This window comes from Syngnathus typhle, linkage group LG17 (genome assembly GCF_033458585.1).
Source record: "Syngnathus typhle isolate RoL2023-S1 ecotype Sweden linkage group LG17, RoL_Styp_1.0, whole genome shotgun sequence".
Lineage (NCBI taxonomy): Eukaryota > Metazoa > Chordata > Actinopteri > Syngnathiformes > Syngnathidae > Syngnathus > Syngnathus typhle.
Genome location: NC_083754.1, coordinates 6,835,260 through 6,861,640, shown reverse-complemented (window position 1 = coordinate 6,861,640; position 26,381 = coordinate 6,835,260). Strand labels below are relative to the sequence as shown.

The 26,381-nt window shown below is 46.2% G+C and overlaps 3 protein-coding genes, 1 long non-coding RNA gene and 14 other non-coding genes across 18 annotated transcripts; 2 read left to right on the top strand and 16 right to left on the bottom strand.

Annotated features, from left to right (window-relative positions):
* The first annotated feature begins 189 nt into the window (after positions 1 to 189).
* nudt1 (nudix (nucleoside diphosphate linked moiety X)-type motif 1) lies at positions 190 to 1,559 on the top strand. The gene is made up of 3 exons (XM_061303474.1): positions 190 to 469; positions 648 to 793; positions 871 to 1,559. Exons 1-3 carry the CDS (start codon positions 318 to 320, stop codon positions 1,041 to 1,043), a joined length of 471 nt encoding a protein of 156 aa, XP_061159458.1. The 5' UTR covers positions 190 to 317; the 3' UTR covers positions 1,044 to 1,559.
* On the bottom strand, positions 1,389 to 12,433 carry snx8a (sorting nexin 8a). The gene is made up of 15 exons (XM_061303470.1): positions 12,335 to 12,433; positions 12,172 to 12,259; positions 5,983 to 6,049; positions 5,152 to 5,279; positions 4,703 to 4,835; positions 4,447 to 4,637; positions 4,251 to 4,371; positions 3,983 to 4,119; positions 3,779 to 3,859; positions 3,552 to 3,712; positions 3,364 to 3,493; positions 3,223 to 3,291; positions 3,013 to 3,162; positions 2,783 to 2,932; positions 1,389 to 2,169 (listed from the first exon to the last, which is right to left on the bottom strand). The coding sequence occupies exons 3-15, from the start codon at positions 6,017 to 6,019 to the stop codon at positions 2,089 to 2,091; spliced, it is 1,569 nt and encodes a 522-aa protein (XP_061159454.1). The 5' UTR covers positions 6,020 to 6,049; positions 12,172 to 12,259; positions 12,335 to 12,433; the 3' UTR covers positions 1,389 to 2,088.
* Positions 6,782 to 6,853, bottom strand: trnae-cuc (transfer RNA glutamic acid (anticodon CUC)). The gene has a single exon. It is a non-coding gene; the product is annotated as a tRNA-Glu (tRNA).
* On the bottom strand, positions 6,938 to 7,009 carry trnae-cuc (transfer RNA glutamic acid (anticodon CUC)). The gene has a single exon. It is a non-coding gene; the product is annotated as a tRNA-Glu (tRNA).
* Positions 7,094 to 7,165, bottom strand: trnae-cuc (transfer RNA glutamic acid (anticodon CUC)). The gene has a single exon. It is a non-coding gene; the product is annotated as a tRNA-Glu (tRNA).
* Positions 7,250 to 7,321, bottom strand: trnae-cuc (transfer RNA glutamic acid (anticodon CUC)). The gene has a single exon. It is a non-coding gene; the product is annotated as a tRNA-Glu (tRNA).
* On the bottom strand, positions 7,405 to 7,476 carry trnae-cuc (transfer RNA glutamic acid (anticodon CUC)). Its single transcript has one exon. It is a non-coding gene; the product is annotated as a tRNA-Glu (tRNA).
* Positions 7,561 to 7,632, bottom strand: trnae-cuc (transfer RNA glutamic acid (anticodon CUC)). The gene has a single exon. It is a non-coding gene; the product is annotated as a tRNA-Glu (tRNA).
* On the bottom strand, positions 7,717 to 7,788 carry trnae-cuc (transfer RNA glutamic acid (anticodon CUC)). The gene has a single exon. It is a non-coding gene; the product is annotated as a tRNA-Glu (tRNA).
* On the bottom strand, positions 7,873 to 7,944 carry trnae-cuc (transfer RNA glutamic acid (anticodon CUC)). Its single transcript has one exon. It is a non-coding gene; the product is annotated as a tRNA-Glu (tRNA).
* On the bottom strand, positions 8,029 to 8,100 carry trnae-cuc (transfer RNA glutamic acid (anticodon CUC)). The gene has a single exon. It is a non-coding gene; the product is annotated as a tRNA-Glu (tRNA).
* On the bottom strand, positions 8,184 to 8,255 carry trnae-cuc (transfer RNA glutamic acid (anticodon CUC)). Its single transcript has one exon. It is a non-coding gene; the product is annotated as a tRNA-Glu (tRNA).
* trnae-cuc (transfer RNA glutamic acid (anticodon CUC)) lies at positions 8,340 to 8,411 on the bottom strand. Its single transcript has one exon. It is a non-coding gene; the product is annotated as a tRNA-Glu (tRNA).
* On the bottom strand, positions 8,496 to 8,567 carry trnae-cuc (transfer RNA glutamic acid (anticodon CUC)). Its single transcript has one exon. It is a non-coding gene; the product is annotated as a tRNA-Glu (tRNA).
* trnae-cuc (transfer RNA glutamic acid (anticodon CUC)) lies at positions 8,652 to 8,723 on the bottom strand. The gene has a single exon. It is a non-coding gene; the product is annotated as a tRNA-Glu (tRNA).
* Positions 9,120 to 9,191, bottom strand: trnae-cuc (transfer RNA glutamic acid (anticodon CUC)). The gene has a single exon. It is a non-coding gene; the product is annotated as a tRNA-Glu (tRNA).
* Positions 12,434 to 15,441: 3,008 nt separating the features above from the next.
* Positions 15,442 to 19,808, bottom strand: LOC133170497 (uncharacterized). The gene is made up of 3 exons (XR_009718590.1): positions 19,187 to 19,808; positions 17,668 to 17,791; positions 15,442 to 15,695 (listed from the first exon to the last, which is right to left on the bottom strand). It is a non-coding gene; the product is annotated as an uncharacterized LOC133170497 (long non-coding RNA).
* lfng (LFNG O-fucosylpeptide 3-beta-N-acetylglucosaminyltransferase) lies at positions 19,784 to 26,082 on the top strand. Its single transcript, XM_061303473.1, has 8 exons — positions 19,784 to 20,331; positions 23,557 to 23,605; positions 23,710 to 23,812; positions 23,885 to 24,038; positions 24,120 to 24,205; positions 24,281 to 24,446; positions 24,653 to 24,738; positions 24,828 to 26,082. The coding sequence occupies exons 1-8, from the start codon at positions 19,918 to 19,920 to the stop codon at positions 24,892 to 24,894; spliced, it is 1,125 nt and encodes a 374-aa protein (XP_061159457.1). The 5' UTR covers positions 19,784 to 19,917; the 3' UTR covers positions 24,895 to 26,082.
* The last annotated feature ends 299 nt before the right edge of the window (positions 26,083 to 26,381 follow it).

Sequence of the window (26,381 nt, the reverse complement as noted above, 5' to 3'; positions counted from 1 at the left end):
GTCCTCTGAAACAAAGTTTCCACGAACCCATATTCGTTTGCTTTAAATTGACAATATGCCAGTTTTTTAGGCATTTATGTTTTCCATGAGTACAACGTATAAGTGCTGGTTCATTTTCTGTTTGGGTTGGATATAATTGAGGCTCTGAATTGTTTAAACGTAGAAACCCATCGCGTTTGTTTCTGGTCGGTTATATTTCCGAGTGACACATTCCTTGTTTACCGGACCCAAACAGAACAGCTGATGTTTTAAGTAGTGACACAAGTTGTACGTTTTGGTTGATGTAATTGATCAATTCCTTTTTTGAGACAAGAGGGATGTTGAGTTCCAAGCTGCTGACTCTGGTTCTGGTGGTCCAGCCTGGCCGGGTGCTACTGGGCATGAAGAAGCGAGGGTTCGGGGCTGGGAGGTGGAATGGTTTTGGGGGGAAAGTCCAAAGCGGAGAAACTGTCGAGGAAGGAGCAAGGAGGTATGTTTATTTTTGATAAATGGGGATGTTTGCATGGACACTATAAACATGCAACACATGTAGACAGACAATATGAGTGTACTGACAGGCATGTATTCTTTATCCTCTGCTGAAAGATTGTTCTTGCCAGATATTACTGGGTCTGTTGTAAGACACTGTTTCTTTTTTGGGGGGTTAGGGAACTCCTTGAAGAAAGTGGCCTCACAGTGGACACGCTGGAAAAGGTGGGAAACATCAAATTTGAAATGGTCAGTGATGCGCAGCTGCTCGACGTCCATATTTTTAGAGCCGACTCGTACAATGGAGAGCCAACGGAAACGGAAGGTACTTTTCCACATCACCAGTTTCATGAAACATTTGATTTGGACCAGGAATCAAATGTTCACTTTCTCATGCTATAGAAATGAGACCTCGCTGGTTCGACTCTGACAAAATCCCTTTTGAGCAAATGTGGCCCGACGACAAGCTGTGGTTCCCGCTGCTACTGCAGAAGAAGAAATTTGTGGGCAACGTTCAGTTCCAAGGCCACGACGTTATTCTAAGCTACAAGCTGGACGAGGTGGATGAGCTGTGAGATGATGGGAAGCTGTGTGGGAGGTGTATATATCATATATATCATCTTCTAGACGTTGCCTTTGCCATTACTGGAAAAATATGAATACTGGTAAAATGCCAAAAAATATTGGACCAAAATGTATAATAGCACAATTAGGGGTGAGCATAAAGTTTGTCAATTGTCTCTTTGTTTCCAGCAAATTCACTTATTTGATTGGGGAAATTTAACCTGTTGTCAATTTTTGCACACAGCACGCATTTGGCGCCATCTAGTGGCTGGTTGTTGCCAAGCACTATTATCATTGTCCTTTCTGATCGCAAAAGTCGAACGATTCATTAGTAATGTGTAAAAATACAAATCTGGCAATTTCCTTCATTTTATTGTTTAACACGGCAAAATATCAACATATTCATCAGTCATCTGATTTCCTATAAAATGCCACCATAAATTGTGCAGTATTGTTTGTAAGATGTGCAAATCACTTTCTACAAGGTGTCAATTCTTTTCTAAGAATACAAAAAGTGTTCCAAAACAGCTTTGAAACTGGTGTCACCTGGTTTGTGGGATTTCTACTATCCATATTGCACATCTGGAGTGTCATCAAAAGCTCAGCTCGTGTTCTCAGTAACTGAATTGTGGTGCTTTAAATTAGCTTATGAAACAAAAGCACGTGGTTGAGTCATGTCAACAATGAATAACTCCAAAAAACAAGACGGCAAAAAAAGGAAGCACGCCGATAAAGACGTGTATCACCTGTATCAAAAATCTGAGAGTAAAAATAAACACGATTCCCAGGGTTTAAATAACGTAAAATATACTCGATTTTTTTTGCCCCTCCACTTCTTACGCAATAACTTATGAACATAAAGGGTAAGAATGTGCGCTGTGCAATTTGGACACGCAAATACTAGTCGACAGCCAAAATGTCAAAAGGCCAAAACTAATAAATTCAAACAGTGAGTGGTTGGAAACGCCACTTGAACTAAACGTAATGTGCGCTGTGCAGTAGGGAAAATCTTTTTTGTCTTCCAGTTTCGTCCTTGCGTCACGACAGATCCATTTGCTAAAGCGCAGGTTTGGAGCCGTTGTTCCCACTCAAGAGAGAGCTGAATTTTGGTTGCAGTTCATTCCACACTGTGCCCATCTGCAAAGACAGGGATATCTTATTTCTCTGAATCTTAAAATTGAAAAAAATAAAATTCTCTGACAACCCAAGCTAATTTTATCTCCTTTCCATCACAAATAGCCGATCCTTACACGTCACCATTTTAATTACTGTATTTTCTGGACTATAAAGCGCACCTTCAATGAATGGCCCATTTTAAAACTTCGTCCTTATATAAGACGCACCGGACTATAAGGCGCACGGTTAATGCATCATGTCAGATTTTTCATCCAAATCAAATCATTCTCCATTGGATCTTTTTTATTTCAACTTCAGACGCAACAAATTACTTTAAAATCACAAAATTATGCTCCATAGTCTTTTTGATTCACGATTCATAGTCTTCAGCGGGCCTCTTATGATTGATTTCATGACACAATGCTTCAGGCCAGTTTAAATTTAAGAATTTGGTCCATATATAAGGCGCACTGTCGACTTTTGAGAAAATTTTAGGTTTTTAGGTGCGCCTTAATAGTCCGGAAAATACAGTAAATTTCTATGCAGACTGTGTTTTGGCGCCACCTTGTGGCGGTTAAAAAATTGTTTTCCAAATAGCTGGGCATAGCTCAAAAATAAAATAGCGCGGCGTTACCTCTCGATGCCCTTGCACCTGCGAGTCCACAAAGGCTCTCAAGATGTGTGCCGTGATGGGCAGGTAGGTGAAGATGAGTTGCGTCTCTTGGTGAAGGCAGAAGAGCGAAAAGTAGTTACGCAACTCCATGGTCTGCAAGGCGTTCTCTTGCTAGGAACGCAATCAAAGGAAAAGAACAAAAACATGAGCGTCCTTGATGCACTTGGTTCATGAGCACGTTCGACTCCTACCTGAACGATCCGCGATTCCAGCTGCTCCACCAACACGTGCTCTTTACTTTGCACCGTGTTGGTCATCATTTGCCTTCTCATCACGCCGTACTTGTGTAGCGCCCGCTGATGCTCGTGAAGCACGCCCTTCTCGTGGCGCTCGCACAGGTCCTGGAGAGCAAGCGATTTTATTTTCGATGCCCGATCGGCGACGCGGAAGAAAGCACCTACCTTGTACGACTGCAGCAAGTCCAGGAAAAGATTGAGTCGTTCCACCACGTCGTCATCTTCCCGTCGGCCCTGAGGACGTTACGTGAGACGCCGTTAATTTTCGATTGCCGCGGTGACATCGGGGGGAAGACCGAGTCGCACCTGCTGAGTCGCTTTATCCGAGAGCACGGCGAACTCCACCGAGAGACTTTTGAGGGAGTGACACAGACGGCTCCACGTGCTCTGCGACGACGCCAACGACGGGAGGGACGACGTGTCCGAGCTCAACGTGCTGACGGCGGAGTTGACTTGAGTACAAGCGGGGAATATTTCATTTTGGAACAAAATACCTAATCTCCCTGCCGAACATGAGGAGGTCATTGGCGTTGCCCTTGGAACGCTCGGCGATCCTCTCGGCGCGCTCGCGCAGTTTGGTGAAGTTGTTGTGGATGTTCTTGATGAGTTCTCTGCTCACGGTGAACTGCACCTGGATGTCGGTGGGGAGGAATTCCTGGCGAAAAAGCAGCAACAGTGAGAGCTTCTCAGAATCGACTGGAAGTTGATCAAATTTGCAAACCTTTGCCACGGTTGCGTATCTGTTAGTTATGAACTCGTCGCCGGTTTTCTTGTAAGCGTCACGCAGCCTAATCTGGACATCCTGTTTGCAAAGTGGGTTGAAAAGGCGGGGGGGGGGGGGCATTGAATAACTGGAAGTTGCCGTGGCGATATCACTCCTCGCTTTGCCGAGGCAGCATGTTTGCAGAAAGGAAAAAAGGCATACAGAGCCGCTGAAGGTGAAGAAGGTCTTGACCAGCTCGTCCTCTGAGAAGAAAGGATGCAGCGCCACCAAGTTGAGGAACCTCCCCAGCGCTCGCCTCCTGGCCTCGATGAAGTCCCGCTCGGAAAACGACATCAGGACTGCGGTAAAAGACATTACATCGCAAGTCTCAGCGAGGGAAGGAAAACCAGGTTCCGTCACAATCAAACTATCAAGATCTGCATCCTGTTTGGATAAAGGCGGAATGTGGAGCGTCGAGGCCAGCTCGTACCTCCTTTGAGCATTCTTTTGGGTGGAAGCGAGGGCACCACTCTGTAGGCGAATCTCTGAAGCAGGACCTCGTGGAAGACGTCAAAGTCACTGTAGCGCCGGTAAACGGACATTTTGTAACGCTGAGGGGAAAGAAAACAAAGTCAAATTAGATCCAATTTTAAGTTCCTCTTCCGTGATTGGACGCTCTTCCTCACCAGGCTTGTGACCATGTACTCCACATGCTTGAGAAACAAGCCTTTCTTCTCCGGTATGAGCTCCACCTTGACAGCGTCTCTCTTCAGCAGCCTGTCCAGGTCCAGGGACAGCGTCAGCGGGTCTCGCTGAGCCGGCTGCATCCTCAGCGTGCGCAACTCACACGGCTCCCGCAGCTGAGGCTTGGGGAACTCTGCAACAGAAGCATGACCCAAGGACTCCATCGACTAAACATTGACTTTTCAAACGCTTATCTACCTTGAATGTAGCTCTCCAGGACTTTGAGACTCGGTTGCTTCCCTTGCTGGGCGACGGCGATGAAAGCGAGCGCTTTGTAAAATGCCAACTTGCTCAAGAATCCATCGGCGGCTGTGTAAACTTTTTCTGCAATCTGGCGGAGGTCAAACAAAGACGGTTAGGCGACAAAACGAATCAGCGTCACACAAGTGGGCCAATCTAACTGTGGTTTGCATTCCGTCTGTGCAGGAATGGACACAAAGCCGCAAAAATAAAGGTTTCAGTTTGGATCTGTTATTTTTGTCTTTGTATTAAAAGTCTACACACCCCCGTTTGAATGTTTTTTGATTTCCAACTCGATTCATAAGGGTGGGGAAGTCTTTGTCATCACAAACAAACACGTAACATCATCGAGTACATCATTTCAACAAACAATTAGCGTGTTTGCGTCAAAATCTGAAACACCTCACCTGGGCTTGAACTGCCTTGGAGAGTTTGGTACTTTCAAGTAACCTTTGAAACACTTCAACCTGAACCTTCTCATCATTCTGGCAGCAGACAGCCTCGTGCACTTCTCGGTAGTAGGCAGGAACTGAGCCTGGAGAGGAATAATTTATCAATTTGTTTTTGGAACTGCGTGACCTCTTAGGGTGGGCATTCACAATTTAGGTTTCAAAGAACCTAACAAGCATGTTTTGGGAGTGTGGGAGGAAGCCAGCATATCCGGGGAAAGAAAGATGACAACATGCAGATTCCACACTTCGAATCCAGAGCTCAGTCCTGAGTGGTAGACATGCTAACCACTCCATCCCCATGTTGCCACAATCTGCACGCTCATCAAAAAAAACATTTCACGACTTGCACTCACCATGTGACTTTTATGATCTGCCTTTACATGTCAGCTCAAATTATTTCACTTTTATCTACTTATAGCAAACCATACATCGAGGAGTTGGCTATTTTTGTAATATACAATAGCCTCAAAAATCAATTAATGAATTGGCATTATTAGGGTCATTTTCTACTGTTTCAGCACACCAAATTAACGTAGATTTTTGAGAAAACTGCATCAAATCTTCATCGGTTTGACACGTTTTGTACGTTAACAGGTGGGAGGAAAATACAAGTTCAAAACACAAGAGTTGTCATCGGTACTTGAACGATGTGAACACACGACCAACAGAATCGTTTTAGCTAACTTTACGCTTGATCTACGCACGCAGCAAAGGGAAAGAAAAAGTTTATGATTTGCAAAAACGCGCAGAGGAAAGCGATGGGGGAGAGAAATGCACATACTGTACCTTCATTGATCTCTCCGGCCATGGCTCGGACTGTCATGTGAGCTCAAGAGCACCTCCATGTGATTTCCTGCAGAAACGAAAAAACAAGTCATTTATTCCTTAAAGTTGTAGGAGGCTGCCTCTGGTGTAAAGTCCAGAGGACAAATGGCCACTATAAAGTCCGGCTGTCAGCTTAACGTGCCAAATGTTTTATGATGTTTTAAACGGGGCTAGATTAAAGCGTTTGTAGCTATAATACATGCAATCGTATTCATTTCATATGAACGAGCTTTGGAATATGCCATCATCTTTAATGATGGTGGATTTAGATAGTGCTCTTTATTTCTGTCCTTGTTTTGTCTACTTATTACTCTTTATTAACTTTGTTTTGTTTTCTGTGTTTTATGTTACCTTAATTTAATTTTCACCATTTTGTGAATTTTACGAGGGTTCCTGAATCTATCACCACACTGCAATGCGATAGATTACCTCTCGACGGCGCTAAAGGCATCATTGAGCTGGTTTGACCCGGGTGGCCCGATAGTGAACTTAAACCCTTTACAATAATGCATCAAAGATTTGTTCAAGTTGGGTTGTCAAGAAAGCGGAGATGTTTGTAAGCGTCCCAATTACTTACAACTCATATTTAGTACTGAATATATATTAGGAAAATGGAGGAAGTCAAGTTACTCAGATTAATACTATACGGTTATACTTACTAGCCATTGCGTGCAGGAATATTATTTTATGTCATCAAATAAAATTATACCTTAGAAATACTACAAATAGCTGTATAAAGCGAGGACATCAAAACACTACTTTCCCTGACCGGGAATCGAACCCGGGCCGCGGCGGTGAGAGCGCCGAATCCTAACCACTAGACCACCAGGGAAGCGTGCACACACACCAAACGGTTTTATTGAGATCAAATAAAACTATACCATGGCGCATAAAGCGAGGAAATAATAATACTACGTTCCCTGACCGGGAATCGAACCCGGGCCGCGGCGGTGAGAGCGCCGAATCCTAACCACTAGACCACCAGGGAAGCGTGCACGTACAGCAAACGGTTTTATTCAGATCAGATGAACCTGTACCATGGGGCATGAATCGAGGAAATAAAAATACCAGGTTCCCTGACCGGGAATCGAACCCGGGCCGCGGCGGTGAGAGCGCCGAATCCTAACCACTAGACCACCAGGGAAGCGTGCACGTATACCAAACGGTTTTATTGCGATCAGATAAAACTATACCATGGCGCATGAATCGAGGAAATAAAAATACCGAGTTCCCTGACCGGGAATCGAACCCGAGCCGCGGCGGTGAGAGCGCCGAATCCTAACCAATAGACCACCAGGGAAGCGTGCACATACCCTAACGGTTTTATTGCGATCAGATAAAACTGTACCTAGGCGCATAAAGCGAGGAAATAAAAATACTTAGTTCCCTGGCCGGGAATCGAACCCGGGCTGCGGCGGTGAGAGCGCCGAATCCTAACCACTAGACCACCAGGGAAGCGTGCACGTAAACCAAACGGTTTTATCGCGATCAGATAAAACTGTACCTTGGCGCATAAAGCGACGAAATAAAGATACCGAGTTCCCTGACCGGGAATCGAACCCGGGCCGCGGCGGTGAGAGCGCCGAATCCTAACCACTAGACCACCAGGGAAGCGTGCACGTACACCAAACGGTTTTATTGCGATTAGATAAAACTGTACCTTGGCGCATAAAGCGACGAAATAAAAATACCGAGTTCCCTGACCGGGAATCGAACCCGGGCCGCGGCGGTGAGAGCGCCGAATCCTAACCACTAGACCACCAGGGAAGCGTGCACGTATACCAAACGGTTTTATTGTGATCAGATAAAACGGTACCTTGGCGCATAAAGCGAGGAAATAAAAATACCGAGTTCCCTGACCGGGAATCGAACCCGGGCCGCGGCGGTGAGAGCGCCGAATCCTAACCACTAGACCACCAGGGAAGCGTGCACGTAAACCAAACGGTTTTATCGTGATCAGATAAAACTGTACCTTGGCGCATAAAGCGACGAAATAAAAATACCGAGTTCCCTGACCGGGAATCGAACCCGGGCCGCGGCGGTGAGAGCGCCGAATCCTAACCACTAGACCAACAGGGAAGCGTGCACATACCCTAACGGTTTTATTGCGATCAGATAAAACTGTACCTAGGCGCATAAAGCGAGGAAATAAAAATACTTAGTTCCCTGGCCGGGAATCGAACCCGGGCTGCGGCGGTGAGAGCGCCGAATCCTAACCACTAGACCACCAGGGAAGCGTGCACGTACACCAAACGGTTTTATTGTGATGAGATAAAACGGTACCTTGGCGCATAAAGCGAGGAAATGAAAATACTTAGTTCCCTGGCCGGGAATCGAACCCGGGCCGCGGCGGTGAGAGCGCCGAATCCTAACCACTAGACCACCAGGGAAGCGTGCACGTACACTAAACGGTTTTATTGCGATTAGATAAAACTGTACCTTGGCGCATAAAGCGACGAAATAAAAATGCTGAGTTCCCTGACCGGGAATCGAACCCGGGCCGCGGCGGTGAGAGCGCCGAATCCTAACCACTAGACCATCAGGGAAGCGTGCACGTACACCAAACGGTTTTATTGCGATCAGATAAAACTGTACCTTGGCGCATAAAGCGACGAAATAAAAATACCGAGTTCCCTGACCGGGAATCGAACCCGGGCCGCGGCGGTGAGAGCGACGAATCCTAACCACTAGACCACCAGGGAAGCGTGCACGCACACTAAACGGTCTTATTGTGATCAGATAAAACTGTACCATGGCGCATGAATCGAGGAAATAAAAATACCGAATTCCCTGACCGGGAATCGAACCCGGGCCGCGGAAGTGAGACCGCCGAATCCTAACCACTAGACCACCAGGGAAGCGTGCACGTACACCAAACGGTTTTATTCCGATCAGATAAAACTGTACCATGGCGCATGAATCGAGGAAATAAAAGTACCAAGTCCCCTGAACGGGAATCGAACGCGGGCCGCGGCGGTGAGAGCGCCGAATCCTAACCACTAGACCACCAGGGAAGCGTACACGTACACTAAACGGTTTTATTCTGATCAGATAAAACTGTACCATGGCGCATGAATCGAGGAAATAAAAATACAGAGTTCCCTGACCGGGAATCGAACCCGGGCCGCGGCGGTGAGAGCGCCGAATCCTAACCACTAGACCACCAGGGAAACTGACCGACCTGTCGAACTATCAATTTATAAAACTAAAAAACCTGTTCTAACTACCTTTTCTTCTATTTTATGAACCCCTTCACCACATCATGTATGGTCTTTCGATCTATTTCATCTAATGTAGAATGCCCTCCGAATCGAACGACTTGGCCATAACATACAGTTCTCACAATGAACACATGAGGGAACCAGAGCACCTTTTTAAATTTAAAGCTCAAGTTTCAAGTATCGACCTTTCGGTTCGGGAAAAGGAATGGGTGGTGGATAAACCGCACGACACTGAAAACACATTAATAACAAGCAGCATTGGATTAAATAGAAGTCCAAACAAATCACTTTTACATTGTTGATATTTTGACCATTTATAATTTTCATTAAAATATTCTCGAAATACCAACATTTGTTTTTAGGAGCTGTCGATCATTTATAGAATAAAATAAATGTAAATTTTACATAAACGTATAAATGATTAAATTGGAGCAACTCTTAAACTTAGTTTTCTGAATTGTTCAATTAAAACCTCTGACTGAGCTGTAAATAACTGAACCCTATATATGAAAATAAACGGATTAAACTGGCACGAAATGTTATTTCCAAGATGCAGGTCAGCATTGTTAATGCGTCACTTGTCCGCTTTTGTTGTCTTTTAAATGCCTATGTGTTGTGTTGTGTTTAGGGCACACTGCCTGTGACCACGTGACCTCCTTTCTATTATGCACGCTGACTGACAAGCGTGCCGAGGCACAATAAAGTCTGGGCTGCCGAAAAGCACATGCAAATGCTTCAGTAAGCAACACATGTCAATTGCATGTGCTGAACACTATGACACATTATTTGTGTGTGGATCGGGCGAATAATTTAAAGTAAGTTCCAAAAATAAACCTGCCTGTAGGTGACGTTGTGAAAATGCTGTGCTAATGATGGCTTGAGAAAGTAGTTAAATTCAGCTATGTTAGTGCTCATAATGGCCACTTCCGCTTTTTCCAAGAAAATATTGACTTAAAGTGTAATGTTTTGGCTCCACACTGCTCTTGTACTCGGGGGTTTTCCTGGCGCGGGAGGTTGGGAGGTCTCCAAATAACGGACAACTCTGCATGCCGCACGAACACATCCTCCCACTGAGTATTTGCTCGAGGGCAAAGGTCTGGTTGCCCTCCCTCAAAACATGTCTTCATAAATGCAAGACGTTATTGTTTCAACTATTTGTTTGCATAGCTGCAGCTTATCAGCGAGTTTTCGTGGGGGCGTTTCTCAGCACAGGCTGGACGTGCTTCGATGATGTACCTAATCTTTTCTCTATTTTAACGGACCAACATTCCACTGGGCAGCCAACGTGCTGTCACTCAATCATGTGGCGTGTTAGCTTAGCATTCACGCTAACACCCCAGCATGCTCCAAATGCAAAGGGGTGAGCCCATGCGGAGCGCTATCAAAACACGGGCCTTCTGTAGGCCCAGCAGGGGTCAGGGGTTCGAGATTAGGGCCATGGAGGTGGCAAGTGGGGTCGTAACTCCACATCTGGACTTGTCATCATCATTTCTCCTTTTTTTTCCCTCTGCCTGACGACGAAAAGTCCACTGATGCAAACACACAGACACACGTACATACGCGAAGTATTCTAACTCAGCGTGTCAAGATCTATGCATGAGGGGTCAAAAGGTGCCAGTCACGGTCATCGGGTCTTAACTGATTTAAAATGCTTCTCCAGATGTCTGCATTACTCTTATTAGATCACATTTCGGATTCGTAAAAAGCTGACGAGACGGCAAAATAATCAAATGGGCAGAATTCAAAATCAAACAGCACATTGGTGGCTGGTTTTATTTTTATTTGCAGTGATAATCGATATAGCGCCCCCTAGCCCCTAGCCGCTGATAAATTAGTTTCTTGATTTTCCAGTTCAGTCACGCTCATTAACTGACCCCAAACTTCACTCGCAGCCCTGACCCTTGACCTGAAACCCTAACCACAAGCCTAACTCGGTGGGTTGCGCCTGCCACTCAACAACCCAAGACATTCTTCCACTAAAATTCCAGCAAACAAAACAATTCTGCTAGCAGTGCTTCTTTGTTGCCCTTGTTTCACCTTTGCGCTAATATTTAAAAGTGTGACAAAGTGTCACGTGAAAGGTAACAGAAGAAACCCCAAAGAAATGCCCGGCAGCAACAGAACAAGTTTGTGCCAGCGCGCTGAGCGGGAATTCGGGTCGGCAGATGGTGGGGCCGAGGCCCCCCGAGGGCCCTGAGGCAACGCTACACCCTGGGACCCAGATACCTAATCAGAGCCATTGAGTCGCTCACCTGCTGCTCGGGCCACTCACAATGTTATCTCATCTCCCTGACCTATTGTGGGCTCCCGTCGACGGTAATGACAAGCCAGGGGAGCCACTGGCCGTCTGTCCCCGGAGAGTGGCGGGATCATGGGAAACGCCGTCGTAATCCATCCCCGCGTCTTTCGCCGCCTTGCCCGGATCGTGTTTCTCATGCTTCTGTGCGCTTTGATTTAAAGGCGGCTTATGGATGTTTTTGCATGAGAACATTGACGGTTTGAGATGGGAGGCGATAATCGGCGTGCTTGTAATTGAGCAAATCCAATTAACCCGATCGGAGCTGTATGCGAGTCCTTTTGGAATATTCCAGTTAACGGATTACAGAGAAACCAAATTTATCATGGGGCAGATGTTCCAGAACACAGATCTATACAATTAACCCCGATGCCGATTACGATATTTGGCTGGACAGCATTCTCATAACCGATCAATGGTCTGATTAATTTAAAATAAACATCCCAGAAAGCAAATGGTAGAGTTGAATAAACCCAAATGCAATTATTTATTTTTTTTACCCTTAAAGGTAAGTGTAAAGGAAGACATTTTGGAACCATTCCTCAATTCCGGAAAGCAAATATTAGATCCAAGCCATCCATCTATCCCATATGTTTATTTTTACAATGGAGCCAGATACTTTTTGAACCTTACTTTACTGTCCCGTTTATGTTCCATGCGCTATTGTTGTTGGGTCACAAAGGGGAGGAAGTTGAATGGAGACGGTCACAATGATAGAATGCTGGGGGGGGAAAAAAAAGACAGTCTTCCTGTTTGGCCACAAAGAGAGAACAAGATGAAAAGGAAAGGAACTCACCTCATCACTGTCATTTGGTTCCCTTTGTAGTCGCACTATCAGTGAGGAAGGTAAAGGCGACGTTCCGTGTCAGTGCAGAAGCTTGACTGTGTGCAAAAAATGCCACATAATTACACAAAGATGCTTATTCATTGTAAAAATAGAGCAAATCCACCATGAAAATTCCTCTTGATTTTAGAGAGAGGAACAAATGGCGTCTTGAAATTCAACCAAAACCAACTCAGAGTGATCTCAGAGCCCTCATGGTGGTCGTAGCCCCGGTTGACCCGAGAGATGTTTGCTGATGACCCTGTGTGCGCCGTTGCGCGCCTGGCAACCAGAGCGGTCGGTCCTGTTTGTGTCAAACACGATACAGATAACGGCCATTCCCAAACATTCCCGAAAGAAGAGAAAAACAAAGCATAAATTCCCATTGGAAGTCATACAAGTAAATCTTATCTTCAAAAGAGATAGCATCTCAGTTAAAACGGAGGGATGCAAATACAATAAATAAACACAGACATATATTTTTTATCCTCTGCAAAGAGCGATGAATTTAAATAAAAAGGTTTAACTTCTATTTCATTTCATCCGTTTAATGAATATTAAATAGCATAAAATATTCTGAACAGTTCTGGCTACGTGTTTTATGCTACTAGGCGAACATGCTAATGTGCGAGCTAGCAATTCCGTGCACGTTTGATCTTTAGAAATAAAAACACTGCGGGTTTTTGTTTCAAGTCACACACGCATTGATTTTATCTCATAACGTGACCAGATGTTCACCGCAGAGATGTTTTTTCATTTTCGCAACAGCGCTGCGGGAATAAATCAACCTTGCTTTAAGCGCATCTCTTATCGAGCCATCCACTTGTTTGCTTTTCATTCAAAGTGGAAAAAAACAAAGGGGAGTGATTTAATGAGACACGCATGGAATAAAGGAGGGAGTGTGTGTGTGTGTGTGTGTGTGTGTCGGGGGGTCGAATCAAAGTTGCTCTGTCGCATCCTCGCCCAGCATAAACATCACAGCAGAGTCAACTTCCTCTGTTCGCTCTGCTGCGCACACTTCCTGAGGGGATCCAGCCACGGCATCACATTGCACGCCGTCCTCGGTCAAAGCTGCCATCATCTGCAACATCTTCATGTTACTGTACTGCTTTTATTTTGGTCACAGACGCAAGAATGCGGGTCTAGTGGAAAAATATGGCACTTAAGGCTACAACTGAAGATGTGATCGGAGAGCCGACGGGGAGTGTAGGAACAGTAGATACATGAGAGTTTTTGCAGCCCCCGACGAGTCCCACCCTGGGAGGCCGGAGAGGAAGCAGAGCAGCTGGAGGTCAAAGATGGCTGGCTCTGTTCGGAGTTACTGTTTGTCCTCGTATTATTCTAGTCGACGCCAACACACTAAAAAGATCTTGACCTTGGAGAGATTCCAAGAACTCTTCGCAACCAGGACTTTTCGTTTGTCCCCTTAAGGAGATGATGACGGGAACAAAGCTTGCGGAAGAATAGCATTGTCAAAACTATGCTTTTTAATACGTGGAATGAAGGAACCGCCAATAATTTGCAATCAGCCCTGACGTTATTGGGTACAGATTCTCTCTGGACCTCAGGACCGATGATTCAGTTATCAAAATTTACTCCTTTCCTAACAACAGTGCTGAGAGAGCATGCAGAAATTAAAAGGAGAAGGACCTATAATTGAACCTTGTACCTTCTAAAGTGGTCGGGAAGTGAAGCCACATGATGCTTTTTCCATCGCAAGCGAGGCAAGTTCTGCTCCTCACAGACGTCAGGGAGTCTTCCTGGAGATGTCCAATTCGGGTCAGAGACAGTGACCCGGGAAGTCGGGAGCTTTTCCGTCAATACTGCGGAGACAAAGAGGAGTCAGGGAGGATGGCGAACTGTTTTCCTGCTTCTGTTATTTTGATACGTACCTGTTTTGCTTTCTGATGAGGCTGTTTGTACTGGCTCGTGACCATACCTGCATTTTTCTTTTTGGCAACAATGGCTTCAGCGGCTTTGTCGGTCATTAGTGACTACTACACGTGACAGGACACAACATTAGGTACACCTCAAGTGACCGTTTGTTCCCCATCATGCTTTGTGTGTTCCTCCTTCATCCATAACAGCTCAGCCAAGACGCGACGGGCCTCAAGATGCATATCTAATGGCAACCTTACTAAAGTTCAAGAGATTTCCACATTCTGCCACTCCAAAAAGCCCTCACATCTTGACCCGGGGTTCTGACCCGCCTAATGTTATACAAAGCATCCATCACGGGCCAAGAGGTGAGCCTCTGACCTGGCAGCATTGTCGCAACGGCGCTTTGTTGTTGATCCAAGAACCCTCAGAGAGAAGGACAATGAAGCTTTCACAACAAAAGAAGACTGGGTGCTATTGTGTTTGGAGCCTCTCAAAACAAGTCTCCCTAGGCCATCCTGGACAAACCTCACAATGTGACTGTTTTCTCACTAGATGAATGCAGATAAACGGGCATTTTGGCTGATAAGCAAGAAAAAAAAGGATTAAAAGGAAAGAAATGATGGTTTTCTTGGACGGGGGGATAGTCATAAATTAAAGCAGTTCCCAAGTGTCCTAATAATGGCTTAACATTTCCCTAGGATTAAGAACTACAGCATTTCCCACATTTATTTGGAAGGTGGTAGAGTCGTTATGGTCTAATAAAACCAGAGGATCTGATCTTGCACACTCCAAACTCAAAAGTACCCCAGGGTACCCTGATGGGCCTCCAAAACGTTTTAGTTCTGAGGTCGAAATGCGCTATATCGAAAAAATACCAATCATCAAAGCCAAGGGAGACTGAAGAATCTTATTAGGTGGCTTGGTGATGCTGCCTGTCGCCGTGGCAACCAGCGCTATGTCATCAGGGACGTCCCCTTTTGCCCTGACCTCTTCCGTCTGTGGCGGCACACTTTTCCCTCAGGGATATTTTGCGCGCAACATCTGCCCTGTCTGACACCCCCTCTAAAAAGAAGAAGAGCTCAGTGGACAGCACCACAAACACCTGCTGAGAGTCAGAGGTCAGGACGATTCATACAGGAATGTCGTGCGAGGTATTCTATCAGCTTGTCTCGTGGTCATGTGGGGACAGAATGGGAGGGGGTTCCCCTCCCCTCCCCTGCCGTGTCGTCTCCGTTTTAAAGGAATCGGCCAAGCCTTCATCAATCCGCGCTGGCATTCCACAATAGCTGACCCCACAATGGGACTCTCTTTCTCCTTTCTATGGCAGATGGCTTTGCCTTGGGGCTATCCGCGCCGAGATCCAATTGTTTGGGCTCCAGGGATCAAGACGAGACCTTTGCTGCTCCTCCTTCAGTGGCCCGCTTGGGAGCAGAAGTTGCATTTCAACTCCATCCTTCATTGAGAGAGAAAGAAAAAATAGCAAAATATTTAGAAAATCCCTGGCTCAAATGTGTTTACTTAACTTTTGCCTTATTAAGATGCCAAGCAGGATAAATAGCAAGATCAATGAAGATTAAAGATATTTATTATTTGCTAGCATTAGCATTAACAAAAAGTGGAAGCTAGATGAAGATTAAAGATGATTTATTATTTGCTAGCTGTGGTTAATCTCGGCTAACATTAGCATTAACGAAAAGTGAAAATACCGAATTTCCATGCTAGTGTTTCTTTCCTAGCACAATGGGGAATGCGCATTGTGTCATCATTTTGCTGACGTCGGTTTGTTTTACTACCTAATTTGTAAATTGTTAACAGTTTAGTGTGATTTATTTGTTTCGCAAACACAGAAGAATTTGCCTCAGCGAGAATTAGCACCTGTTAGCACAGCATTTGCATAAAGCTGTCTCTTCATTAAGCTTCCACTTTAGCTCTTGTTCTCGTCTCTTGGTGGTGGTGGGGGAAGCGTTTAGCACATCTGTTGTCTCTGTGTGAGGCAACGGGGATGCTTTCATTGAGTCCAGAAAGAGCACCAAGGGCCCCCCACTCCTTCCAAATTCCAATGGAAAAGAGTGAGTGGGATAATGGGAAGAATGGAGGAAGCCCAGTACACCTCCTTCTTCATCGCTCTTGGAAAACTTAAAACGAGTTCAGTCACAGTCTAATCAGTTTCCCGCCGCTAACGTTGCTGATTATTCTTCCCTTCGTATTACGTAAGGACAGACTTTTTCCAGAATGGTAATTATGGCAAAGAATAGCCTGAGAATGTAACGGGTGAGTTCTTGAGAAAGCTCAGAGACAGAAAGACAAAGCAACTGCCATACAGAGTCAGAAAGACAGTGGGAATGCGGCAAGTGTGGGATTCCATGCTATCTATACAGACCATAATGCTATTATGTGCATAAATCCAAAAATCCGTAGAATCATCCATTTAAGCGCTTATTGTGACATCTGCGTTCGAGCAAACAGAACCTGTTACATCAATTAAAGCCGCTAGATCACTTAGCGGCTCGTGATGTATTTCCTCTCATTTCTTTACACCGGCGGTTGTCCTGTCCTGTCCCGCCTCTTATCTCGTAAATGTCCCCGCCGCTGTCCCCTCGCTCACGCACGCCCAACACTGGTCATTGTCTCGACGCCGCCGTTGAGATCCCTCCGTTTAAATCCAAACAGACATTTGCTGCGCTGCTCACAATGGCCGCCATTGTTCCTGCCTGAAAGGGGAGCATGTGTTTTTGCTAATGCCGCACTCTCCGGGACAACCTCGGACATTCTGCCTTTTAATCAAAGAGCGCCGTCACGCTTGGGCGACTTCCTCCGAGGTGCCTGGAGGTTGTGGGAAAAGGGCCCGAGCGTGAGTCCAGCCTCCGTCTTAAGGGGGGGCACTCAATGCTCAGGAATTAACTGTAAGGCTCCGCTTGGTCATGTGACATCACGTTGGCATTTGTTTCCAGAAACATGGAAGCTTAGAAGCTTCGTGGCCGTTAGACAGCTCTGTTCTTGACAAACATCTCAGCGTAAGGCCTAATACTAGCACCATTGCTAATGCTAGCTCATTGACCCAGAACTGTGGAGAATGGAGGCCTATTATTACAGTTTTGTCCATTTTCACTTCCTGAAGGTGTCCCGTTACATTTGTCCGTGTAGCCTGGCTAAATCCTATCGTTGTCGTCTCCCACGGGAAATCAGAAAAGCTGGTTAGCGGTGTCACTGCTACGCTTTCCCACGGCTACTAACGTGAGCTCGGCTGATCTTCGCCGAGGTCAGTCAAGGAAACACGGGCACAATTAGAGGATTTATCCTCAGCTTTTGCTGTTATACTTTAAAAAAAAAACGCATAACATTCTAAATCCATATTCTGTATGTCATTAGAACAATAGCTTTCGCTAATCCTTTTAATATGAGAAGATCAACTCGGCTGGACCTACCACATGGGATAAACCGCTGCTCTGCTGGAGCTCCCGTTGGGAGCTGATCCAAAGGCAGGAATTAATCCCGGTGACGAAAATGGAGGGGAGGAGGGGATTCCCTGAACGGACCAGGTTGGATCGTCTGGGAAGGAGGAGACAATGATGGTGGGAAAATATACAGTACACTCCCAGGACATTTCATTAAGTACACCTGTATAATGGGATAAAGATAATAATGCTCAACTAGGATGAACCTGAAGCTAGAAATCAAGGGGGGGGGGGGGGGGAGCCCACTGGAACATTCAACCCCGCGTGTCTAACAGATTAGCAGTGTGCCCTCGGCCATTAGGCAGCGTTTACAAGATGGCCCCTCACTGTTTTCGCATGCTAATAAAGTAATTGAAGTGTCCCTGTAGGCACATCTGCTTTTCATTGCCCCGGCCGGCTCCCTTGTTTTGTCTGGCCTCTCATCTTGCCGTATATCACCCTTGACCTTTACCGCGCACGCGCTCGCTAAACAACGCGGACACTAAAAGTGAGATTCACTGGAGTCGTGGAAAAAAAAAAAGAAATCTGTTAGGCTCTGAAATCAAAGCAGCGCGCAATTCATCTTAGTCGGTTGGCAACGGCGCTAAGTAGCAACAGATGTGGCCGATCGCAGATGGATGACCTTGAAACTGCGGCGCCATCTGTCATTGATCTCTGTGGGATATACAGTGGCATCGGAGGGGAATATCGCCACACGGACCTCAAGGGGTTTGGGGGGGGCATTGGAGGGAAAATTCCCATCCTGACTGCCGGCTAATCCAACACCCCAAGGGAGTCCAGTCCGCCTTAATACCTGTCTGTGTTCACCTGACCACAAGGAAAGCAAAATGGCTCATTTCGAATAAATAGAACAGAAAATGAATGGAACACTTTTTGGCTTTGCGTGTGTACCTAATTAGGAGTCTGATCAGTTTTCCGAAAGGCTGCTGGCAGCAATGTCGGGCCGATCACAGAGCAGACAAGCCGCACTGATTATTTCCCTTGTCAATGTGCATCGGATGCAATCAGCTTTGTGAAAGCAAGTACTCCAAATAGCAGGGTTTCAATTTAAACATCCGACCGAGTCTTCCGAGATGCCCCTCGTCCCCGCTCCTCCCTGACTGTGTTTTTTTTTTTTTTGCGGCCCGCAAGCAGGAGGAAGTGAGCATGTGTTTGGACGTGGGAGACAAGTTGCGGGTTTGTTTTTCCTCGACAGAGGAAGCGGTGGCTACTTTTCGCTTTAACAAGCCACCGGGTGCAAAAAAAAATCTGAACAGACTGCGAGGTGGGACCAAGGCGAGCGCCGTACAAAGAGCCCTTTGGAGGAGAGGAGAATGAAGGCCACACAGACGACCCCTTCCGCTCAGTTTCTTGCCGTCCCTTTTGGACGCCTTCGCGTGCACAAATGAGGACAAAAGAGCTTGTCAGGAACACAAAGACCACTTCTAAGTTATGTCCCGCGTGTCCCGCCATTCAACACCTGCAAAGGGGGTAAAAAAAACAAAAACACCTTCATCACGAAGCGTCGCTCTGCGTTGCCGAGGTTCCGAGCAGCTGCTTGTTGCTCCTTTGGTCAGCATCACTGGTGAAAGCCAACAAGTGCACAAGAACAACCAACTGCTCCCGGTTCCTTTTTTTAGTCAACGGAGAATAATGGAGGCTATTTCTTCAGGCCAGACACAGCTCACAGTCAAATGAGCCTAAATGCGAAAACAACATGGAGGATTTGAGATTGATGGTGGTGTAGTGGTTTGATCATCTGCGTCACGTTTCTGAGGTTTGGTATTCAAATCTTAGTTTTGGCTTTATCCTTTTTTTCCCTCTAAAACTAAATTTGATTTTAAAATGATTTTGCAATTTCCATACACAAGGTAGTTATGTTTAATTGGTATCAAAATAATTTGTGACTGTACTTAAGTAGATTTTTCACGTATCTGTACTTCAATCTCTTTACTCTGCCCAAAACAGATTTGTTATGTACTCGTCATCTTTGTCTCTCGACCAGAAACGTTTAAGAACACCACCTATGTATTTAAATCTCGCTGCTGTCAAGGACATCCCAGTGGGCGTGGCCACAGAGGCACCTTATAAATTTCCCCTCGTGACGTCGCCGCCAGTCGCGCGTCAGAAATGTTCGGTGACGGATCTCTTAGCACTCTTTTATTTTAATTTCTAAAAACCTTCCCATATGGACTTTGCGTTAGAGATCGGCTGCTTTAGTGTTACGTTTTAATTCTTACCATGTTGAAGAACAACGGGAAGAAGACGGCCGTCTGCGTTAGCACCGCGGCGGTTCTCTGCCTGCTGATGCTGTTGGTCGCTGTGCGGCATCACGGAGCCCAAGTGGTCGCGGAGCGCACCGGCCAGGGGGACACTCTGTCGCTACCCGGGATTGAAGGAAGGGACGCGTCGGCGGTGGCGGAAGGCGGCGGCCAGAAGGGATTCTCGGTATATTTCGGCAAGTTGAGCCGCGGTCGCAGGGAGGTGCAAAAGCCCGCTGGAGGCTCCTCAGCCTCCGCCGGCGACGCGACATCCCCGCCTGCCGAGGACATCAGACCCGATGACCTGTTCATCGCGGTGAAGACCACCAAAAAGTTCCACCAGTCCAGACTCAACCTGCTTCTGGACACTTGGATTTCTAGGAATATGCAACAGGTACATACGTGAACTTTAATGATGGCAATAATAATGAGTGAAGTTAATCATTTCCAGAAAATTCGGGGATGGCTGCACGTTAGAGAACATGTAATTGTTTTGGGGTTTGTTGTTACCCAATGAAAGATGGCTACTAATATTTTTTTATGGATCTCACAAGTGACAATGAAGTACAACCCCCCCCCCCCCCCCGCCCCATCCTGCATATGTCACTTTTTATCCTCTTCTAAGTGATGTGCCTGAGAACGAAGCGAGCACTTTCAAGCAAGCGGACTCCCCCTATGCGCCCCCCCCCTGCACTCTCTCTATTATGCCTCCTCTTTCTGAGGTGTCCCTTGTGAATGCCCCCAGCGATTGCAATGGATGCCTCCGCGGCAAGCGCCGACTCTCCAAGCGCCTTGTCCCCTCCTCTTTCGTAGGAACAAAGCTGGTCTTTTTGGGAGACGGAGGTGGGGGCTGAAGAAAAGCTTCCCAGCGCCTCATCTGCCCTCGCTCTTTCCATGGGAACGCCAGAGAGAGCCCGAGTCTGGGTCAAGCTTGAACGAAGGGACGGGGGGCTTCGTCTTCGAGGGGATGCTCGGGGGACAAAAGGGGTTTCCATCTAGAAAGTGTGTGAAAATGCGGCTGCACAAAGATGCTCGGTCAAAGTGATTACATCCTGCAGACAGGAGTGTCACGTTGGCTCACAGTCCCCCCCCCCCCCCTTTTTTGAGTAACTCCACAGATTTCCATTTGATTCTAGGTCTGGGCTCTAACTGGGCCATCTCCAGTGTCCTAATTGTTGCTAATGATCTCAGCGAGAAAAGTCAAAGCTGTCCTGGAAGGCAGCTGGCAAGTGCCGCGGCCACAATGCAAGAGGGAGTTTCCATTGTTGGGGGGGTGCACCAGGTGGTCAGAACAAAGGACGTCCCCCTAATGGCGGCCATATGATGCTCCCGGTTCCCACCGCTTGCATATGGCCGCCGCCGCTTGTTCTCACGCTCAGCTGGTGAACATCTGCGGCGTCGCCATGGCATCTGTGCTTCTTTAATGCTGCCGGGTGTTTATTTCTGTTCTTACCCCCAGAGTGGGATGTGTTGGGCCTTTACTTGCATGTAGATTGTCTTCTGACACAATGGCGCCTGGTCTTGTCATCTGGCAGTCAGTCGGGGGCAAAGTGCAACTGGTTAGCATCACATGCAACAGGCCTTAATGAGCTTTTATTAGCCCAGCGGTTTTAGGATTTGGAATTTGTGTCATTCTCCTATTTTTTCCATTTTGAATTTTCAATTTTTTAAATTATACGATTATGTCTTGAAGCAATACAATTTTTTTACTATTTTCGAAGAGTATTGAAAAAATACTATACGAGATATAAATGCATTCATACCTTAAAAGCTTAAATCCCATTATGATTTTCAATAAAAAAATATTTGTTTTTAATTTAAAATGTGAGTGTAAAACTGTCAGCTTTATATACTCATTTATGTCATTTAAAAAAAATGAACAGTCTAAATTTTAAGTCTTACAAAAATATTTTGAAATCTTTAGCTACATTCTTACATATTTTCAAAACATTCTCAGCCTATATAGCACAATCATATTATTTAAAAAAAAAAACGTAGTTTCATGTTCAACCAAATGTTTTATTTATTTTTTCATTGTGCTCACCAGATATGGTTCTCAGCCTGATAAAGAACAATATAACAATGTACAATGATAATAGTAAGGCAACAATGGGTACTTAAAGTGGAAATGGGTGGACCTCGATAAAAGGGAGAGTGTGACTTTTTTTTTTCCAAGAACGCTTGCGTAAGTTTGTACAATCGAGTCAGGGGTACATGAGGGGCGGGTGGTGGTGAATAGAGGGAAGAGTGCCCGCTGGTGCATTTCCTTCCTGTGGAGCTGGAGGCAGCCATGCAGGCACCACGCGCGTTCAATTCAGATAGGGAAGGGGGGCGTGCACCCTGAGCCTTCCTGTGGTTTCAAGCGCACCCCCTCTCTCGAACCTTCCTCTCTTATCTCCGTTTCACACACACTTGATTTGCATGCAGTGAAAGTAACGGCGCGTCTCCTTGTCAGTTTCAAAACAAAGACAGTGGGGCGAGGAGGGGGGGGGGGGGGTGCCGTGCGGAGTTAACTCCGGCAGCTGTATGCAAATTCAGGCAAACATGTTGAGGATTTACCCAGTGGAGACTTTTACCCGGCATGAAAACTCACAGCATTGTTCTCTTCTCAGCAGAAGGGGAGGGGCGGAGGGGGGTGAATGGACGCATAGTTTTTGATTGACTAATCAACACTGGGATCCCAACCCCCCGCTTTCCGGCCTCGCCACCTGCCATGAGCTCGCTAATGGCGGCGCCGTCATCCGGCCGTCTGCTCTGTGTGACTGAACAAATAAAGTCTCACGGCGGTGCGGCTTAGCGAGTTTGCCGCACAAACAACGCCAGACGTCTCTCATTGTCCCGGGAGAAGGCCGCAGAAAGGGGGTCAAGGCTCGGATGCAATAATGCAATCTAAGTATTATTATCAACATACATATATTTTTTAAAAAATACTCCTTCTACTAAAAGGCGATGGCTTAAGTATCCGCGACAGGTATCGGCCGCCTTCGAGAACTCGATACATCCCACGAGTACTATTGAAAATGAATGAATAGTCGCATCAACACATTCCAGCAACAATATGCGACACACACACCTTGAAAAGGGCGTGCAGAGGCACGTGGCGCCAGAAAACGGCGGCGTGCCGCTCGGCAGGTGCCGGCTCACCTGAAAAGTAAACACCTCTACTGTTGGCCACCACCTGCCGCCACATAACCGTTTTTTTTTTCATATATGAGCTAACACTTGGCTTGCGCTGAATGAGATAGCCAATAGGGATGGATGGCGGGACGCTCGGATTGGTCCGCCTCCACCTTTCATGTTCCGTCATCCGGGATGCTCCGGGGGCGGCTTTGCGGTTACCATGGAGTGAGTGGAAAGCAGCACAAAAGGGCTTTTATGAGAGCGTCTGGCTGTTTTAAAGTGTCGCTGAATGATGCTAATCACTGCACTTGTGATAAAGGAGAAGACGCAAAAGCTATTATGGGGGGCATAACATTGGAGACACATGCACCACCACAGTTGCATGAAATGTTTAGAAAGAGATTACAAAAATATGTATTAAACAGCACAGTATCTATGTTGTGGCCTTTGAATGCATACGATCGTTAATTCTAATGAGTATTTTCTTGTTTGTCTGCAGACATACATCTTTACAGACGGTGAGGACGAAGACCTCAAAAGGAAAATTGGTAAGACATTCCAACGGGGAATATTTTGCATGTTGCACAAGAGGGGGGGGGGGGGCGGTATTGAGGGACTGCATGTCATAACTGTTATTTATGTTTGGCCGCAGGGAGTCACGCCATCAACACCAACTGCTCGGCCGCTCACAGCCGACAGGCCTTGTCGTGTAAGATGGCCGTGGAATACGACAAGTTCATTGAGTCGGGAAAGAAGTGAGAGATTGACACACACATCACACACATGTGTTCAGTCACGGGGGGTCTCACCATGTATTCGACACTCAGGTGGTTCTGTCACGTGGACGACGACAACTACGTGAACGTTCGCGCTCTGCTCAAGCAGCTCGCTCAGTACCAGCACACACAAGATGTGTACATTGGAAAGCCAAGCCTGGACAGGCCTATCGAGGCCACGGAGAGACTGGGCGATAATAAGATGGTGGGTAGGCCACCACTTTTCTTTTTAAATTATAATTTTGGTTTTAAATCATGCCCATGACGTTTATTTGTCTTGTTACAGAAACCGGTCAACTTTTGGTTCGCTACTGGGGGGGCCGGCTTCTGTGTGAGCCGCGGTCTGGCACTCAAGATGAGCCCGTGGGCCAGGTAAGACAAATTTACATTCACACCATAAAAAAAATATACAAATCCATGTCTTACCCACGTTTGGCGTCTCTCCAGCGGCGGCCATTTTATGAACACGGCAGAGAAGATCCGCCTGCCCGACGACTGCACCGTGGGCTACATCATCGAGTCGGTGCTGGGTGTGCCCCTTATACGCAGCAACTTGTTCCACTCTCACCTGGAGAACCTGCAACAAGTGTCCAGATCAGAGCTCCATAAACAGGTAAGGACAAAAATGTATATTACATTTGGGGATAGCCACCGCTGCAAAAAATGTTGATAAAAATGCAACGATACAACACAACCGATACCACTTTGCGTTCTTCTTTGTCTCTTATTGATGTGCTCCTTTTACTTAGCTCCCCCTAGTGTTCAGACTGTGTTATCACACAACTAGAAACTATTTGTCTCCCTTCATCTCACCCTCAGATCACTCTCAGCTACGGGATGTTTGAAAACAAGAGCAATATTATCAATTTGAAAGGAGCTTTCTCTGTTGAGGAGGATCCATCCAGGTGAGAGGCAATTGTTTTTCTACTTTATACAACACATACGATTTGGGATTAGAAAAGATTCTGAAGGCGGATCTGCTTTCTCGTCGCAGGTTCAAGTCGGTGCACTGCCTGGTGTACCCGGATACCCCGTGGTGTCCGCCCCAGGTTGCCTTCTAGGACGACCGCTCCTCCCTCATCCTCGTCCTGCGCCCCGCCTCGGTATCTGAAAGGCGGGCGAGGACCAGCGTTCTTTTGTCAGTGTCAAGACCGCGTCGCCGCTGGGTTCTTCCAGCGAGCGCTACGACGGGTTTTGGCGTCTAAGTGGGCTGCTGTGCGGCCCGCCGCTTACGGGACTACCGCCATTTGGAGCGGGTTTCGATTTTTTTTTTCAAAGGTTTGCGGGCAATCAATTGCGCTTTTTGTGTGTTGCTTGTAAATGTATCTTGCAATTCTCATAGAATGTATTTCATATTGCCACGCCCTTTTTTTTCCAAGCTTTACGCCATATTTGATTACTTTTCTATTTTAATGTGCGCTTTTTAAAAGTGGGAAAGCATTTTGACTCCGGACAAACGCTCTCACGTGAAGATTTTGTTGTGCTTTTACGTGAACAGTGTTGACTGGCCTTATCTGGAGCTCACCAGGATGAAGCACTTTGACCTTTTGAAAAAAAAAAAAAAAAAAAAAGACATCCTGGAATGAGTTCAGATTTGTGTCCAAACTAACAAAATGCCTGCAAAATCTCTTCTCTTCATTTGTACGTAATTTATAAATACACTCCTTGCATGCGTTACAATCGGGAGGGGAAATAATGAACGGGAGAGTTTTTGTTCTGGCTTTTTCTTTTCTTTAAATAATTTAGAATTGTTTAAAAATTGCACAGCTGGATTTCAAATGAGCTGATGTTCGCTCTCGGAAAGACGCTCGCCTCATAAGACTCGAAGCAAAAAACAAAAAGAAAATCATGTGTACTCTTGCACAAAAAAACATGATTGTTGGTCACATCGGATTGCTTGCCGAGTTTTGCGAGGCAACCACCTAACCTGAGCGACGTCAGCATCTCTGCATGGAGTCGACCCATATTGGGTTACGCTGTACATGACGACCGCAGTATTGTATACTGCGCCTTTGTTGGCGGCCATTTTGTACAGCAATGTTTTCGAATGTAACGCGGTTGTTTACGTCTGCTTTTTTTTTTTTTTCCTCCTTCTACATTTTATTCTCCAGCATCTGGAGCGGTCGGAACAGTTCATTCCCAATAATGACGTCTCAGGGATTATGATCTGATCCGGATATTTAACTAACCCAGTATTGGGGGTCCGAAATGTCAAAAAAGAAATAAAAGTGCATAACCACTGAGAAACATCTGGACTTTGGTGTGTGGTTTTTTTATTTCCCTCCAACACGATTCATGTGTTCACTCTTTTGCTGACTCGGACAATACGCCATGAAGAATTTTGTTGTGTGTTTTCCTGCTGCTGCCTTTTTTTTTTTTTGGTATTGTGGTTCTACCATATTTCCCACCACTGACTATATTTTGAAGATGAAACTTTTGAACTCAAGCGGGAATGTTAACTCGGGGCTCTGATGTGGGAGGTCTGATCTTGCCCTGCACCCTCAAAAGGAAACCATCTATTGGTGCGGCATGCGCCCACCGACCCCCC